The 14029-nt window shown below is 42.9% G+C and overlaps 6 protein-coding genes across 6 annotated transcripts; all 6 read left to right on the top strand.

The window, feature by feature from the left end:
- Nucleotides 1–1009: 1009 nt before the first annotated feature.
- Nucleotides 1010–1373, top strand: PHALS_05487 (uncharacterized protein; the record flags this gene model as incomplete). The annotated part of the gene is made up of 3 exons (XM_024719036.1): nucleotides 1010–1059; nucleotides 1138–1228; nucleotides 1284–1373. The coding sequence occupies 3 exons, from the start codon at nucleotides 1010–1012 to the stop codon at nucleotides 1371–1373; spliced, it is 231 nt and encodes a 76-aa protein (XP_024584374.1).
- Nucleotides 1374–3337: 1964 nt separating this feature from the next.
- Nucleotides 3338–4396, top strand: PHALS_05486 (uncharacterized protein; the record flags this gene model as incomplete). Its single annotated transcript, XM_024719034.1, has 3 exons — nucleotides 3338–3739; nucleotides 3828–4051; nucleotides 4111–4396. The coding sequence occupies 3 exons, from the start codon at nucleotides 3338–3340 to the stop codon at nucleotides 4394–4396; spliced, it is 912 nt and encodes a 303-aa protein (XP_024584373.1).
- Nucleotides 4397–4773: 377 nt separating this feature from the next.
- PHALS_05485 (uncharacterized protein) lies at nucleotides 4774–5351 on the top strand (the record flags this gene model as incomplete). Its single annotated transcript, XM_024719033.1, has 2 exons — nucleotides 4774–4933; nucleotides 4987–5351. 2 exons carry the CDS (start codon nucleotides 4774–4776, stop codon nucleotides 5349–5351), a joined length of 525 nt encoding a protein of 174 aa, XP_024584372.1.
- Nucleotides 5352–7222: 1871 nt separating this feature from the next.
- PHALS_05484 (uncharacterized protein) lies at nucleotides 7223–7582 on the top strand (the record flags this gene model as incomplete). Its single annotated transcript, XM_024719032.1, has 1 exon — nucleotides 7223–7582. The coding sequence occupies one exon, from the start codon at nucleotides 7223–7225 to the stop codon at nucleotides 7580–7582; it is 360 nt and encodes a 119-aa protein (XP_024584371.1).
- A 177-nt stretch (nucleotides 7583–7759) lies between these two features.
- PHALS_05483 (Protein of unknown function DUF4539) lies at nucleotides 7760–9447 on the top strand (the record flags this gene model as incomplete). The annotated part of the gene is made up of 7 exons (XM_024719031.1): nucleotides 7760–7853; nucleotides 7914–7998; nucleotides 8060–8132; nucleotides 8194–8346; nucleotides 8405–8464; nucleotides 8534–9168; nucleotides 9228–9447. The coding sequence occupies 7 exons, from the start codon at nucleotides 7760–7762 to the stop codon at nucleotides 9445–9447; spliced, it is 1320 nt and encodes a 439-aa protein (XP_024584370.1).
- A 71-nt stretch (nucleotides 9448–9518) lies between these two features.
- Nucleotides 9519–12985, top strand: PHALS_05482 (probable exonuclease mut-7 homolog; the record flags this gene model as incomplete). Its single annotated transcript, XM_024719030.1, has 3 exons — nucleotides 9519–9959; nucleotides 10023–10558; nucleotides 10630–12985. The coding sequence occupies 3 exons, from the start codon at nucleotides 9519–9521 to the stop codon at nucleotides 12983–12985; spliced, it is 3333 nt and encodes a 1110-aa protein (XP_024584369.1).
- Nucleotides 12986–14029: the final 1044 nt, after the last annotated feature.

Below are 14029 nucleotides of genomic sequence, written 5' to 3'. Positions count from 1 at the left end.
TGCTTCAGACTTTGCATAGTCAAGCGTAAAACGACGTTCCAGCCGGACGTCTGTTCCACTGATGCTCGCATGCAAAACTATATGAACGGTAATGTGACGTACCTTATTTGCTCGGTGCGTGAGTTGAGTACAATAATCTTCAGCGCTATTGTCATCAGTACAGCTCGCTTAACGTCGTCGTGAGTTGGGAATGGATACATAGTGTGCGATTTGTAAGCATCGAATACGTCCTTTTTTGTGCACAACTATGCCGGTTGTCTCTCGTCTAGGACGAAGGTGTCGGGTCGGAACTCAAAGAGTCACTACGGTCGTTCTTCGTAAAGACTCTTGTCTTATCCAGCTAATATAGCTAATATGTTGTTCGACCGCAAGTCAAGATATCTAAGGCAACATGAGAGTGAGCCCAAGTCTAGCCCACATCTCGGTTCAGTTGTACATCCACCTCACAAACTTGTACAGTTTGTGAAAAGCGTGTGGAAAATGTCGGAGGTACCAAAGTACGTTACTGATAAGGACAATGTGAACTCCGTTTTGGAGAGTTCTAAGAACATGTGGAGGATAAGTAAAAATTCATAAATGTATTGTTTCTATCAAATATGGTAAACAGAAATGTAAACGAGATTTTGTAGCCAGCACGTAGTCCATTTAAATATCTCTGTTAAAAAAAAGAATTTGTACTGTTTAAAAAATACGTATCATGGTGCCACATAGTGTAGTAAGTCTGGATGTTTCTGATTGTGAAATAGTAAGGGACGCCTGATTTAGAAGGTCATCTTTAGGCTATTTTACACATAAAAAAGCAAGTACAATAACATCGCACCAGCCGGTTACTGTACGATACAGCATAAAAGTACCATCTTTCATGCAAGTGACAGTCAAGATATCTTCTATACCAGAGCAATTTGAAAGAAATCTCACACCGATCAACAAGAAAAATATGGCTCGCATCGTAAGATTCTTAATGAGTCAAACATTGCGTCGTGTCTTTAGTACCTAATTATTGAGGTCAATGAACGCTGGTCGAGACGAGGATGGATCGTGTTATGATGTGCTAGTTATGTACGTGAATGACGAACCGATTAGTGCCTTTTGAGAATTAAATCTCGACTATCGATGTCAATGGCTGATTACATGCAGTGGCGCCGATAGCGAAGGAGCTATGCGTGTAATTCGCAACAACAATGAAATCATTGAACAAGCTGAGCTGGTTTCATGGGAACAAGGACTTGTGCGCTTGTTACAATACATTTAAAGCCGAGCATGACAAGTATATGTGGTTCTAGACTTCTGTTGTTGCGTTTGCTGACAACGTTGACATGGAGAATGAGAATACTTTAGCATTTGCGGGTATTATTTCGAAACAAGTTCAGTGATTTGTGAAGTGATTTATAAGGTGCCACTCGACAGACCAGAAATACCGGTTGGTGCGGCAGATTCTATTAAATTCTTGTCGCGAGATCTGATGGTGTGCTCTTGGTCTCACTACTTCAAAATGTGCACGTGATTGAGAAGTTTTTGGGAAAGTTGGAATATGCATCGTGTTTGCGGATGTCACTCCTCTTGCTGGAAATAGTGGTGACGTGAAGATGATAGATCCATCATTGCATCAGATTATGGCTGCGCCAAGCATCACTTTATGTGCTGTTGGATGGTGGACGAACTTTTGATTTCTGTGTTGTAGTTGCCGACACAAAAGCAATTGATTTCGAAACATCATAGAATCGGTCGGCTTCTACGATCTTTGCAATACATTTATAGGATTATCTACTTGCCGTACTTGACGATGACTTTCAATGAATGTTTCGCGTTACTTTAACCAAGGATAGCTTGCAGCCCAAAAGTGTGTCTCACTAGGCTCACAACCTTCATTGCTATCAACATATCAATCCAAGAATTCGGCGCACATATTTGTAGCGTGTGATCACTCTACAACCATCTACCTGAGCAAGAATAAGCAGCTGTACTTTAATAGCGACAAAAAAGTAAAGTGATACGTCTGTTGACTTCGAGTCCATCCCAGCGTACCAAGAACCGAGTTCGTATTGCTTTGATCCGCTTGAGGTATCGTGCTCTCTAGCTCTTTGCTTATTTACTGGTCATTACATCAGGGCGTTCTATTATTTCAATCAAGCGGCTTATATTAGCAAGCCCCAGTAAATTTGTTTATTCGAGTTTGCCATCACGGAGTTTCATGGCGACGGTTGCACTTAATAAATGCAATAGACGTGAAAAGCGCTGTATATTGTCTTTACTCTTATGAAAGAAACGAGGGAGCAGGTCTTGCCAGCAAGGCACAACTATACCATGAAAAGGCCGACAAGTATAACACGCTGGTCTCAAAATGGAGATCTTATGGTCATGCATTGGTATTGGCTATATAGACGCGCGAAGAATTCATCGACGTGACCGTAGAAAACGATAGTTTGAGCCAGTTGCTCGCAGGTTTAGTGATGAAAATTGGGATGGAAACCTTTTGAGCATGACAAAAGTTTAGATGATGAAGAAGGTGAGCAAAATTAACAATGATGGGACAGTGGATGTTATGAGGAACTTGCTCGATTCAACTGCGTACCTTTGCTTACACGATAAGGATTTTGATGCTTGGCTAAACTGTTAACTTAGAACAGAACATCTTTGCTCTAAAATACTCTCGACATAGTTATGTTGGTAAACAGCATAAGTTAACTTTTCATCGGCATTCACAAAAATTATATTACCCTATCCCTTGTTTCATGCAAATCTTAACCATTTAATTTACACATGGGATACCCCAAAATCCTTTATGCGTTTTTTGCGCTGACTAAATGAAACAGATACACTGACCTGCACTTTTTGCTGGTATAATGAGTTTTGTTGCTCGCATGTGCCTTGCCAGTGAATTGTAAGCTAAAAATTTTGCTTCTTGATAATATTGTTTGCAATGCAATCTACATGTAAGTCGTGCTCATCAAGCTTGGTACTAAAGATCATGTTCAACAATTCTATTTTGTAAGCAGAATTCCATCGTGGTCGTCAACTTTAATCCTGTGTATTGCACTCATATTCCACGAACTTCTCCCCCGTAAAACGATAAGATATCTTAGCAACAGTAGGTGCGATAGCAGTAGGCGGAGAAGTCATCGTAGCGTGCTGGTAATTAGACTATAATCAACTGAATTCCTTACTTAGACAGTGAGATTGCGTCGCTATTTCTTTTAATAGTCTATAATTGAAGGCTGAAGGGTAAGGTTAAGGCCGAAATTACCTCAGTGACTGATTCATCTTATACATCAAGAATGACTACTAATTCACAAAGCAGCCGATTATTAAATAAATGTCCATTTTCAGTTGTGCTATCATGAGTACCCACCGAGCGCACAGCACAGCGTACAGATATCGTGATTCCAAAGATATTAATGCACCACCGCCCAATCTCAAGATCATGTCCAATAGCGAGCGTGGAAAGTACTACCGACGCAGACGAAAGTACTACGGCGCACGTCTTACAAAGGATGTTGCTGAGTTACGCAATGAGATCGCAGCTTTGACATTTTCGCGTCAAGTGCAACGTGAGCTGACGCTTTCAATACAACGCACGCCATCGGGTGCTGCAGCTCGGATTGTGAGCGAGTATTGTTCGTTGTTTTGCCATGGTACACCTGTGCGTCTGGCTATAGATGAGCAAAATGCATCGGCGGCACTCGTTGCGCAAGCAACAAATGCCCAACGAGGATTTTTGACTGCGGTTGCTGCCGAGAATGTACAATTTGGTGATTTTATTAGAGCTACTGCTGCTTCAATGGGAGCGATACTCCTTGTACCATGCGTCTATTGAGTGGACAATGAAGTCGTTAAGTGTATCCCAAGTGACTGATCCGCCTGTTGTGACGACAGAAAATTGCTTTGATGAAGAACACCTCGATGTATCCATCACAGCTGAATTGCGCGTGCGTTTCTCGCGCCGCACAGTGGAGGAGATATTTCCTCATGTATTGGGCGATGAGGCATTAACGCAGGCTCTTATTGGCCTGGAAGTCGCTTACCCATGTGTTAATCGATTTCGCTTTGATAAGTATGGAAAAATTGTTTCGTACGCGCCCGAAGTCGATTTTGTTGGTGCTTTAATGGCAGCATTAATGAATCTAGAATTAGTGCCTTAATTACAAAAGATCATTTGATTGGTGATGAAAGCGACGGGAGACAACTTGCTGTTATGGAGATTCTGGAAAAGGAAAAGCTACCAACCTTGCGTGACTGTAGCAGCAAGGAGCCTTTATTGCCACATAGCTGGTCGATAAAGAAGCGTCCTCGGGAAGATGATTGGGTTACCATTGTAAGTGATGATGAATTGTCGTTCGAGCCGTCCATACAGAAACTGCCGGACCGCCTTAATTTGGCTTATATCTTATGCGAGTAACGTTATAATGACATTTAATACCCTTTTATTTCGATCTAATCAAAACAAGTAATATGTACACGTTCACAGAGTCGATCTTGATTTTGATGTGCTTTAAAGCAGGCATTTGAAACATACAACAAGACATCGCTGGAAAACATGGAGCCATATTTGTAATTTAAAACGAAAGTAGAATGCTTGCTGGTATCAATCAATTATTTGACAAGCGCTTCTCTTGCTTCAGTATAGTCTGATCCTAAGACTTTCAAAGGTAGGAGATATATTACCACCCAGACATATTTGTTAATAACGATTTGGACTTATTACAGAATTTTACACAGAATATATGTTTTTATATATACTGATATTCTATTTGAAATTAATCAACGTTGATAGTAATGGACGTGCTCGAAAACCGGGTAGCGCTCCTGCAAGCAAAGGTTGTAGGCTCATCGCCGTGTGGTAGAAATACACTCATTGACCGTCTGCAAAGACTCCAGAATCAGCTAGACCAGCTTTCAGCGGCCGTTTCTGGGTCTGTTAAGCTCCGCGAACTCTGTAGGTTTACGCGTACATAAAATTTTATCTGTTAAATGTTAACGTGTGGATAGATCAGGAGCACGTCGATCATTTGCAGCTCACATCTGTGATAACTTTCACACACAGCAGTTCCAAAGCTGGCGATGAGCTAAAACGTGCAGTCATTTTGAGTTCAGCTGACCACCTGCAAGAAATCTCTACCCAACTTCAGCAGCTGCAGCAACTAACGTGTGTGTTGGATCAATTACGCTCCCCAGAAGCCCAGCTGAAAATGCGGTTGACACAGATCGAGGCTTTAAGCGATCAACAGCGTGAACGTGCTCTGGCATTTCATCAAAAAGTCGAGAAAATGCTGACAATGTACCAGCAGATGGTGCTTGTATTATCGGAAAAGTGTGTGGAGTACAATGCATTACTGGATCAGCTGCAGGCTTAACGTCGGCAAATTCCCGCAAAATAATTTCATTGTCTTCATTTTCACAACAAACTGGATAGTTGAAAATATAACAGCAAATTTGGGTTCAAGTCACTTTAATCCTTACAATGGAATGTTTTAAATTAATGCCTATAAAATGCTGGATCTAAAGCATCGAGTAGCTCAAGTCCACCTGAAAATTTCGAAAAACTTACAACCGCACTGAATTCAAAACCATACTTTAGCACTGTCAATGCATCGAGATGACATCGCATCACGTCATTTCGAGGTAAAGAGCCACAAGATGCTCAGATGAATTGGGTATAGTTTTAAAGATTTTGTGAATGGAGTAATTTGAAGCGATGGCATCGACGTATACAGGTGAACGATGTCTTATCAAGAAATTTGACTTTTTATACTTTATTGTCTAACGAGTCTATCGATGGGCACCACATTCACAATGTAAAGTTGTGACGTAGTTTCACTACGACAACTTTGGTCTATGGCTTTTAACCATATCTTTTTGCTTTCAGAAAGGTCTATTTTGTGCCAAATTTTCAAATGCTGTGAGTAAACTCCTATCTATATTATAAGGAAACTAATTTATTTTCCTACGTGCTGCTTTTTGAAGTTTTATCATCCAAGATTTTGGTAACAGAAAGTGTATTGCGTGCACATTGTATATTTACCAAATGTGCTAGGAAATTTACAGTCACACCCTTTCCCATTAAGATGTGGACCACACTAGGGCCGCGAGCACCTGATATTCACTATACTAAGTACCAAACGTCTGCGCCGCCCTTGCACAGAAAATCAAATGGCTCAGAAAGCCCTCATAAACGGCCCTTCCGCAGCACTCCGGGCCATTTTTCATTGCGGAAGTGGCGCGACACCCCACTATGGGTCTCACGACGATGCACAGCTCTTTACCAACGAACTGGATCTAGCTCAAGGAGTGTGACGGGGCACACGGCACCTTGCACAGAGACAGCTTGACTTCCAGAGTATACAAACTCTAAGTGAACGGCAGTTCACAGATCCTTGGTCCGAGGACACGTTAACCAAATTTAGGTAGTTTTAAGACTGAATATATTTATAGGTGTTCCTTAATGTCTTCCTACATACTAACTGCAAGTCACCTATAAAGTATCCTAGATGTTTTCCTATTGGGTGACCATGTACCCATCACCAAATTTAGGTAGTTTTAAGACTGAATATATTTATAGGTGTTCCTTAATGTTTTCTTATTACATGACTCTCAAGCCATGTACCCATCTAGTAATGTGGTGTGCCACACCACAGCTCCCTTGGGAGAGTGACGGGTCACTCTCATGTAACCCCGTTACAATTGACCACACACACCCCGGAGCAAGCAAAACTTCTTCAATATTGACGGCATTTTCCACCATCAAGAAGACTGGGTAAATTTTAACTGGCTCACCTCCAGATGTATCTCATCCGGCATCCTGCGCAATTTTTCAGCTCAACAGGCAGTCTTCAAGCTCCACCAACATTTTCTGAGCCACAGGCATGATGATAGAAATGGTCCTTATACCTCATTTTGGGTAGTTCAAATAACCGCCTGTTTTACAGTGGCTAAACTGTGATACTTTTTATTACGAGCGTCTGATTACTGAACGTTTGTATACTCCAATGCTCCTCTACCAAGCACTGTCAAAGTGCCATCTTGCAAACTATAAATTAGTTGTACAGCGGAATCGGCATTGATTAGTAACAGAGCTCTACTCGTTGCGTACTCCTAGTTCTAAGCTTGCACTGTACAATTGATTTCTTGTCTACTTTGAACTATCAGTCTTTTTACACCCTGATAGGCCAATATTTTTATCTACTTGTCATGTTGTCGTGTCTGGAATACATTTCGCCACCAAGCAATGAACTCGCTTCTGTTCCTGTACCTCCATCTATTTCGTGGGCCCCAAATTGTCGCCGCCCGTCTTGAGAAAGAGGAAAAGAAAAAGCGTGCACAGCTGGAGGCCGACATTGCGAGCGGCAAGGTGCCGAAAATAGCAAGCTGCAAAAAGTGTGATGCACCAGTAGATCGCTTAGTTGTGCCTATCGGATTCAATCCTACGTGTTCGCCGTGTTTAGCTAAAGAGACTGAAGAATTAAATCTGGCAAAGATGAAATTGCGGCGAGATGTGCGAATGTCACCATTTCTGTGGTTTCGTCTATTCATCATACTGCTGGGTCTTACTGTCTTCTTCCATCGCAACGTTATGCCACTGTTCTAAATACTTTAACATTAAACAAGACGATGGCTTAGTTACTAAGCGACGTTATATAATAACAAAGTATTTTTCAGTACCTGTGAAGAAGTAGCACGTCAATGGCCTTCACGACTCAATCGACATGCTTTTTGTATGCAAAGTTTTATCTGCTAGTGATAAACTGTGTATCTGTATTGTAACATGAGGGGCAGCGGAAACGAAAAGAGAGCACTTAATAATAATGATAATGAAAACAGCTCTTCCGGAGGCAAACGGCCGCGTCGAGAAGAAGGGAGTATGCATCTTAGTGATTGGGGAACATTGTGTAGGTTTGAAACTAATGGCAGATTTATAGACGTGGAGTCACAGCCGAGTATTCTCAAGTGGATGCATCGCGTACCAGGACCGCTGCAGGATGTTATGAAGAAGCGCACAGAGCAGTGCGTCCTAAGCTGACGATTACTACAATTATAGAATTTGTGTATTGACAGCAGCTGACAGGTTGAAGAATTCACAAGGAGAAGATAGTCGACATCGCACGAATTCAGATCGGTACTCCGTGAACATTGCGACAGTGTTTGATCACGGTCCTTGGGTGGATATGTGCCAGTACTTAGGCATGCCTGCTGTATCAGGGACACTTTACGGAAAGTTTTAAAAAATTAGCTCTTGCTACTGCTTGGATGTTGATCATGTTTGTCGCTCTAGGCAACATCCGAATTAGCAGTCTCAAGTGTTCTGTTGGAAGTATTGTAGAAAGTGACGAGGCACTCACAAAAATTCCTCAGGTAAGTAGGTGTTTTCAATGGTTGGAAATGCATTAACAACACCGTTGCCCGTGTGCAGCTTTTAGTACTTCTCAAGTCTGTGCGATATGTTGACGAGGAGATCGTTGCTGTCTTGCATGTAGGAATTTGTATGAGATTGAATAAAGCTGACGGGATGATTTATTAGTACTGCTATGTCGTGGTGCAGGATCCGACAGGTGAAGTTGAGGGTTATTTTCACCGAGAACTTGTCGAGCAAATTGGGCCAGCACTTGTTGCTGGCGTCGGTATATTGCTGTCCAAGGTGTCAGTATTCACACCTACTGATGCGCCAGTGACAGGTAGACGGAAGAGCTATCTGAACATTATTCCACGAAATATTCGACAGGTGTTTGTTCCAAAAGAACAGATGAACATGACCACCGACGATCCTGTGAGCATCTTTAACAAAGAAAAGGAGATCGAAGCTGCACAAGACAGTGACGTTGATGACAATCAAACCTTGAGGACTGAGCAAGCAGCCCAGCAATCACTGCAACAAAGTACAATGCGAAACTCTTCGGCGGAACTGACGTATCTATCTCAAAGACAAGTCATTCATCGCAATCCACCTGTACGAGTGGATTCTGCTTCATCGACTACAGTTTCAAGAAAGGGGGCTGCGTTAAGTAAAGCACAAGGACACGAGACTGGCTTGGGGAAGTGGCAGTGGAGTAAATTGCTTAGAAAGACGACAAACGGAGAAGCATCCGAAGATGGAAGCCGTATGCAAGAGCGTCAGAGTTTTTTGGATGCCAGCTCCCGTCTAGTTCGCTTGATAACGAAGCAAAATACAAACCAAATGTACGTTGCATGAAACAGAACATTGTTTGTTTCCAATATTTGACGTTTGTCACTTTCAGGTCATGTGCATCATCTACCTCTAAAAAGGAGTCACCTGCATCACCGAATTTAAAAAAAACTGCTCTCGTGCGTTTTGAATCCCAAGCATCAATTTCTCGCAAAGATAATTTGAACAATGGCGAGGAAGAGCTCAAATGTGACGTTGAGTCAAATCTGAAAACTGATGTAGACAACAATTGTAATAATTCGGATGGAGAAGATGAAGACGATGATTGGTGATTTTAAATTGCTACTGTAAAAATTGTGAAATCTTTGATTCGGTATAGTGTGCACCACCTTATTTTCAATCAATGGGAACGCTAGAATATCGTTGGGAAGATGACGCAGTCTCGGGGCCGCTGGTGTGCAAGTTGCTGGCAGAAACCGGCGACTATTCGTCATGGGAAACGCGTGCATTTCTCCGGCCTATTTTTCGCTGGATGAAAGTCGGTTTGCATAAAGATGGAAGCCGTGACGACGTAGTCATTGAGCGCGCTTTTGCTTATGTCGAGTGGCTAGTCCTGCTCTCCACTCATGGCGACAGCGCTCGTAACATCCCAAAACTCCCAATGTTACAGCCAAGTTATGCATTAAATACGATTGTCACGGCCAGTCAACGGGCCGGAAGTGTGAAGGAAGCCCAACGAGCATTCGATCTATTGGAAAGATATGGCTTTCAACCTGACGTGTTTACGTATACAGCGCTTATCGATGTCATGGCTCGTAGTGGAGATCTTCGTGCAGCAATCAAAGTAATTGAATCTTTTTGTTGACTTTTTCGGGTTGGAATTGAGATTGATCGTGTAATATGGTAGAAATACGAGGAGATGCGGCTGTCCATGTCCAAGCCGAACGTTGTCACTTACACGACTTTAATTCGTGCAGTGGGAGTCAATGAGTCTGTTGGAGCGGACCAGTGTTTGAAATTTCTAAGCGATGCGCGAGCAAGTGGAGCTTTTGACGAGGTTTTATTTCTCGAAGCTTTGGAAAGTTGTGGGCGTCAAAAGGATCGAATCGTGGCTACGCAAGTATTGAAGGAAATTAACTTTCACTCACCGATGCTTCGTGACGATAAAAGATTCTTGCATGCTGTCGGTCAAGTTGCCAAGTCACTGGACTACAATGGCTCGAGACCAGTTTTTGATGATTGGGTGTCTAGTGACGTGATGAGCACAGATGAACGAGATAGGATTGCTGGACTACAAGTGGAAGAGTGTGCACCTTCTACTGATAATTCAAAATCGCTCGGATGTCTAGGATACCAGACATCGCAATCTGTTCGGAGAGCAGTAGTTCAACATGATATTAACCGACTGATAGAGCGGATACAAAATGGCTCCATTGTGACTGTGTGAGAACTAGATGGGCTTAACTTGCATATTGTTGTGGCTCACCTTTTATTTGTCTCATTCACGTACCTAGGAATGATTTTGAAACGCTCATTCATCAATGCAGGAAGCGCAAATGGAAAGAAGATGTCTCAGTTATTGTTGATGCCATGTGCGATCTTGCCACAAAAGGGTGGCAGCCACCTAGTAACAAAAACTGCGCACCAATCCCGCCACAGGCACACCTTCGACCTAATTCGAAAACATACGTTTCTGTCGTTGATGCATTCATGTGCTGTGGTGATGAATGTCTTGCATGGCAAGTGATTCAAGAAATGAGTGCTCTTCCGGAAATCACACGCGAGCTACCACTGTATCGGAAATTTGTCCGTGGTGCATATTTGCTGACCAACTGCGATCATATTGCTGAGTTGATTGCGCTAGCACATGAAGACAAGATCGTATTCACTCAGCGCATGGGCGTTGAAATTGCACGCATGTTTGGATATCGCCATGTTGAGGGATTTAACTTGTTGTGGCGTGAGCTGCCAGTGGGCGGAATGGATGTAAATTGTAAGCGACAGAGTTTTCTGGAAGAATTGGTAAGATCTTGTGCATATAAAAATAATCTGACGGGGGCAGAGGAGACACTTCGAGCCATGTTAAATCACGGTTTCCAGCGATCAGCTTCCACGGAAACTGCATTGTTCATATGCTGTATTCAGCACGACTCGGTGACAGAAGCCCAGGCTATGCTCCAACATTATCAAAAAACTTTATTGATGATGTCTGTGCCCGTGTACGATTCCATGCTTCGCGAATTTTATTTCAAGTATACTCGTCGCGGTGATACATTTGACGAATCGTCTCGTAAGGTTGCAATGAAGACATTGTACGCACGTCGTGCCATCTTTGAGCAAGTCTTTAACGACCGTGAGGCTCTGGAAATTCAAGATGATCCTGTACCCACGACAACCTTTGACCAAGATTTAGCGAGCTTTCGATACTGGTGTTTGCGATCGACCTTATCGTGCGCCCCATTAATGTTATCTCAGCATGCGATGCAGATTATTACAATGACTCGAGACAAGAACTCCAAAAATGTAGCCGAGCAATCGATTCGAGATGCGCTAGTGACCACTCCTGATCCGTGTCTGTTTCTACTCCGATCGGTCGTTTCGCTACGATTCTTAGATTTGACGTTCCGAACTCTAGGCAAGCTAGCCAAACAATTGCTCACTGTAGTAACTGATGAGCTACAAATGGAAAAACGCCATGCTGAGTACTGCGTGAGCCAATTGCCACACTTGTCCGTTCACATTGTAAAGGAATTAGACGATGTCGTATATCTCCATCGGTCACATCGCATGGAATTGTTAGCATTCTGTCAAGATGCTCTCGATCATGATAGCGTTGATAAGATCATTGGATTCTTGATACGCCGACCAGAATTGTATAATACGAACACCGCGACGTATCTCGGACCAAAATTTGCGGAGATGTTTGTATTCAGCGGAGTTAATAATGTTCTTATGTTCTATAAATCGGATTTAAACGATGCGCTTGAAATGCGTCGTCAATTCGTACGAGAAGTGATCGAGCTAGAAAAGGTTGCTGCTGAAGAGGAAGATGAAGATGATGCATGTACCTTTCAGTTTGTATACAAGGCAATCAGGGAATTCAAGCTAGAAAATGAGCTTGAATTTATGCCGTACGTAATGCAGGCCCGTGCAGCAATACCGAGACCGGTGTATGCAGATGCATCTGCAACTCCTACTGACGAATCAGCGTATCTGAAAATTCCACTTGCACTGAGTCACATCATTGTAGTTGACAGTGACGAGACATTGACGTTGGCGAGTGATCTACTCATGCGAGACTGTGTGACAAGATTAGGACTTGACGCTGAGTGGCGTCCAGATCATCGTGCAACAATGCCATCGAAATGCTCAATTTTGCAGGTCGCTTGCGACGACTACGTATTTCTTTTCGATTTCGTGGAGATGGCGCTAGGTGATCTGGAGGAGCTTTTTGCTCATCTGTTTTCCTCGGAAAACATTGTCAAACTCGGTTTCGCGATTCACGGTGACATAAAGCGGCTGCGCTGGTCATTTCCGGAAGTCAAATGCTTCAATACATTTGCTAATGTGCTCGATTTCTCGTTCGAAGTGCCAGTGGCAATGACACACTCAGTTGACAAGTCGGGCATTTTAAGCCACAGCAATGAAATTTTAGCGTCTAACTCGATACAGCATCGCCGTAGACAGAAGGGACTCAGCACTTTTGTTAAGCAGGCACTGGGATATCCACTTTCTAAGCTGCAACAGAAGAGCGACTGGGAGCGCCGTCCATTGACACCACAGCAGGTGAGCTATGCTGCATTAGACGCTTACTGCTTGTTGATGCTTCAAGACGCGGTGGCGACCACAAAGGACATTTGTCTAGGATAGAGCGCTAAGCCGTCTAGAGTAGCAATGTGCGTGCATTTCTGGAGTGACTACTAATTGTAGGCTGCCTGGGAGAGACTCAATGATCATAGACACTTCGCGAATTTAACAGCGTGTCTATGTTGGATACACGCCGATTCATGCCGTGGTGAATCGCACAAGTGGAAGAGCTGACAAGCCAGGACCTAGTTTTCGCGTCGTGCTTGCTCAAATGACAATTCCATTTGCAGAACTGAATAATCGATAGAAGCGAGTGTCAGGAAGCTAAATGAGAGAATTAATGACTGAGGTGGTCAGTAGCTACTATACCTTCCCAGCATCAAATCAATTTGTACAACGTGCTCAGCATTTTCATGTCTTCCTGCTAAAACCTATTGAAATCGTGTCGCTTTGTATTAAATATACGCAGCGTTTTCGACTCGCAAGGCTTTTGTAACAATGAAATAGTTACGTAAGTTATCATGGGTGTTAACATATCAGCCACATCTTTAAAATGATGAGCATTGAGCTGTCGGATCGCCAGGCTCAGTCTCGTCGCAAGACACGGGTTCGCATCCGCCATAATACGATGTATTTTTGCACAGATGAGCTTGGAGTGAGAACTTTTGTCGTGTAAAAATTGTTAAGATGCCTGCACCACTTGAAGGATCAAGCAGGGTACTATTTACTCGAAGCGAGACCCATGACGACCGAGATTGAGTATGATTGGAATCTTGACTCTTTTTTTCTTGATACTTTTCACAACCTACTAAGAGTTAAGATGTTGTTTCCAGCAGCGATGCAGACTAGACTGTTCTGTAGCAAATCGAATGTATGCTTCTTTCGTCGCACTGGCAATTTTATTGGACAAAGACATGACTTTAGCTAAATTCTCGGACTGCAGCTGACAAGATTCGCTTTAGAAATAAGAAAGGAAACTCAGTGCTTATTAACTTTATTATCACTCGATTTCGCTGGGTGGAGCGTACATACGAACGTCTGTGCGTTTGTCAGCATGAACACTCTGAGCAAAAGCACGGTAAATCTGCCGTACTTGGTAGCAGTGTA

Source organism: Plasmopara halstedii (genome assembly GCF_900000015.1).
Source record: "Plasmopara halstedii genome assembly, contig: Scaffold_2904, whole genome shotgun sequence".
NCBI lineage: Eukaryota > Oomycota > Peronosporomycetes > Peronosporales > Peronosporaceae > Plasmopara > Plasmopara halstedii.
Note: the sequence above shows the minus strand (reverse complement) of the source record. Positions and strands in the feature narration are given on the sequence as shown.